Source organism: Gekko japonicus, unplaced genomic scaffold (assembly GCF_001447785.1).
Source record: "Gekko japonicus isolate JY-2015 unplaced genomic scaffold, Gekko_japonicus_V1.1 scaffold5744, whole genome shotgun sequence".
NCBI lineage: Eukaryota > Metazoa > Chordata > Lepidosauria > Squamata > Gekkonidae > Gekko > Gekko japonicus.
In genome coordinates, this window is record NW_015167704.1 from 41,660 (window position 1) to 43,689 (window position 2,030).

General features: G+C 48.9%; 1 protein-coding gene across 1 annotated transcript in view; it reads right to left on the reverse strand.

The window, feature by feature from the left end:
* The window catches only part of LOC107112938 (zinc finger protein 135-like), a gene marked incomplete at its 5' end in the record, with an annotated part of 37,709 nt that overhangs the window by 35,544 nt on the left and 135 nt on the right, over nt 1-2,030 (reverse strand). The window contains one exon of the mRNA XM_015414149.1: nt 1,338-1,853. Coding sequence (XP_015269635.1) covers nt 1,338-1,853 — 516 coding nt within the window. The remainder of the gene's footprint in view (nt 1-1,337; nt 1,854-2,030) is intronic.

The window sequence follows — 2,030 nt, forward strand, 5'->3', positions numbered from 1 at the left end:
TTCAGTCTCAATACCTAACAGACACACAACTCCTTTTTGCAGGGAGAACCTCATGTGCTCTCTTGAAGTCCCAGTGAAAATCTCTTTCCAGACACATAACATGAGTTCAGCCTCTCCCAGCAGATGACAGGGGGTGTGGCATATGCAAATAAGTTATGCTAATGAGCTCCTGCATCTATTTTTCTACAAAATGACCCCTGATCATCATTATGCCAAACATGTCAGGAAAGGTCAAGCCAGGTAGGGAAATGCTTCGTTTAAGTTAAAACAATGTCTTTCCCTGAAGACTAGTTCCTGCCATTGGGTACGGTTTCAAGGAGGGGACAGGGTCATTAGCAGACAAATCCATAACGTCTCACCTTCAGAATCCCATCCCAGACTTGCTGGCATCCATTTTATGTAACACCAGAGCCACTTTGGCTGTGTTTTCAGACCAGGTAGTGCCCAAAGAATGCGATTTTGGGGTGCTGTTAAAGTGAAGGGAGCTTATGACTTTCAGGGTGCCAGTGTTCCCTCTAAGCTTAGTTAGCTACCTCACTGTTTTTTAGCCTCCGGATCACACATTTTTTGTCTTAGCCCAGGAAGGATGGCTCCAGAGCAAACTAAATCATGCAGTATCCAAACTGCTCACTCACAACGTTAATGCCAGTAGTTCACAAAGTTGAATTTTTCCTCAGAAGACTTTGCAGCTTAGAGGGAGCATTGCAGGTTGCCCCAATAACAAAATCACTCTACCTACTCTCAGCATGGGGCCTGCCCGCCGGGACCCACCTACACCTGGGACCCAGCAGGGTGAAGTTGTTCACCTCTGTGCTGCTGCTTTCTCCACCAGACCCTGTGGGACCAGGCTGGCAAACAGCCTATGAAGTGCCTTTCTGAGGAGAGGGCGCATACCCTATTGTCAGGCCTGGGATCTCCTGGGTTCCCATCTATACCCTGGCTTTCTGTGCAACTTTTTGCAGCTTTTTCGGACTCTGGCCACTTCCTGCTGTTCTTCCCCCATCTGCTGCCCCCTGGCGCAGCCTCTGTCCACTGCGGTTTATCCTTGGTTCTTCTGGGACTTCTGCCATTGCTTGCTCCACCTGGCACCATTGGGCCCTCCAGAACAACAGCTGCCACGGTGGTACGGGAGGCTGATGGCCAATGGCTGGTCAGTGACCTCAGTGCCGGGGGGGGCAGTTTCCTCGTTCACTGGGATTGCATATCCATGCCATGGCAGTCTCTCTTGGGGTGGCTCCCAAGTCGGGGTCTGGTACTGCTGGACCGGGAAACTGAGAACTCAAAAGGGTTTTCCCCTCTGTGGGTCCTCTTATGCTGATGAAGATGGGCACTCTGACTGAATCTCTTTCCACACTCTGAGCATTCAAAAGGTTTCTCCCCTGTGTGGGTTCTCTGGTGCTTCTGAAGATTGCTACTCTGACTAAATCTCTTTCCACACTCTGAGCATTCAAAAGGTTTCTCCCCTGTGTGGGTTCTCTGATGCAGTTGAAGACTGCTACTAAAACTGAATCTCTTTCCACACTCTGGGCATTCAAATGGTTTATCCCCTGTGTGGGTTCTCTGATGCAGTTGAAGACTCCTGTGCAAACTGAATCTCTTTCCACACTCTGGGCATTCAAAAGGTTTCTCCCCTGTGTGGGTTCTCTTATGCTGCTGAAGACTACTACTCTGACTGAATCTCTTTCCACACTCTGAGCATTCAAAAGGTTTCTCCCCTGTGTGGGTTCTCTGATGCAGTTGAAGACTGCTACTCTGACTGAATCTCTTTCCACACTCTGAGCATTCAAAAGGTTTCTCCCCTGTGTGGGTTCTCTGATGCAGTTGAAGACTGTGACTGAATCTCTTTCCACACTCTGAGCATTCAAAAGGTTTTTCCCTTGTGTGGGTTCTCTGATGCACTTGAAGATGGGCACTCTGACCTAATCTCTTTCCACACTCTGAGCATTCAAAAGATTTCTCCCCTGTGTGGGTTCTCTGATGCAATTGAAGCTTGCCACTCTGACTGAATCTCTTTCCACACTCTGAGCATT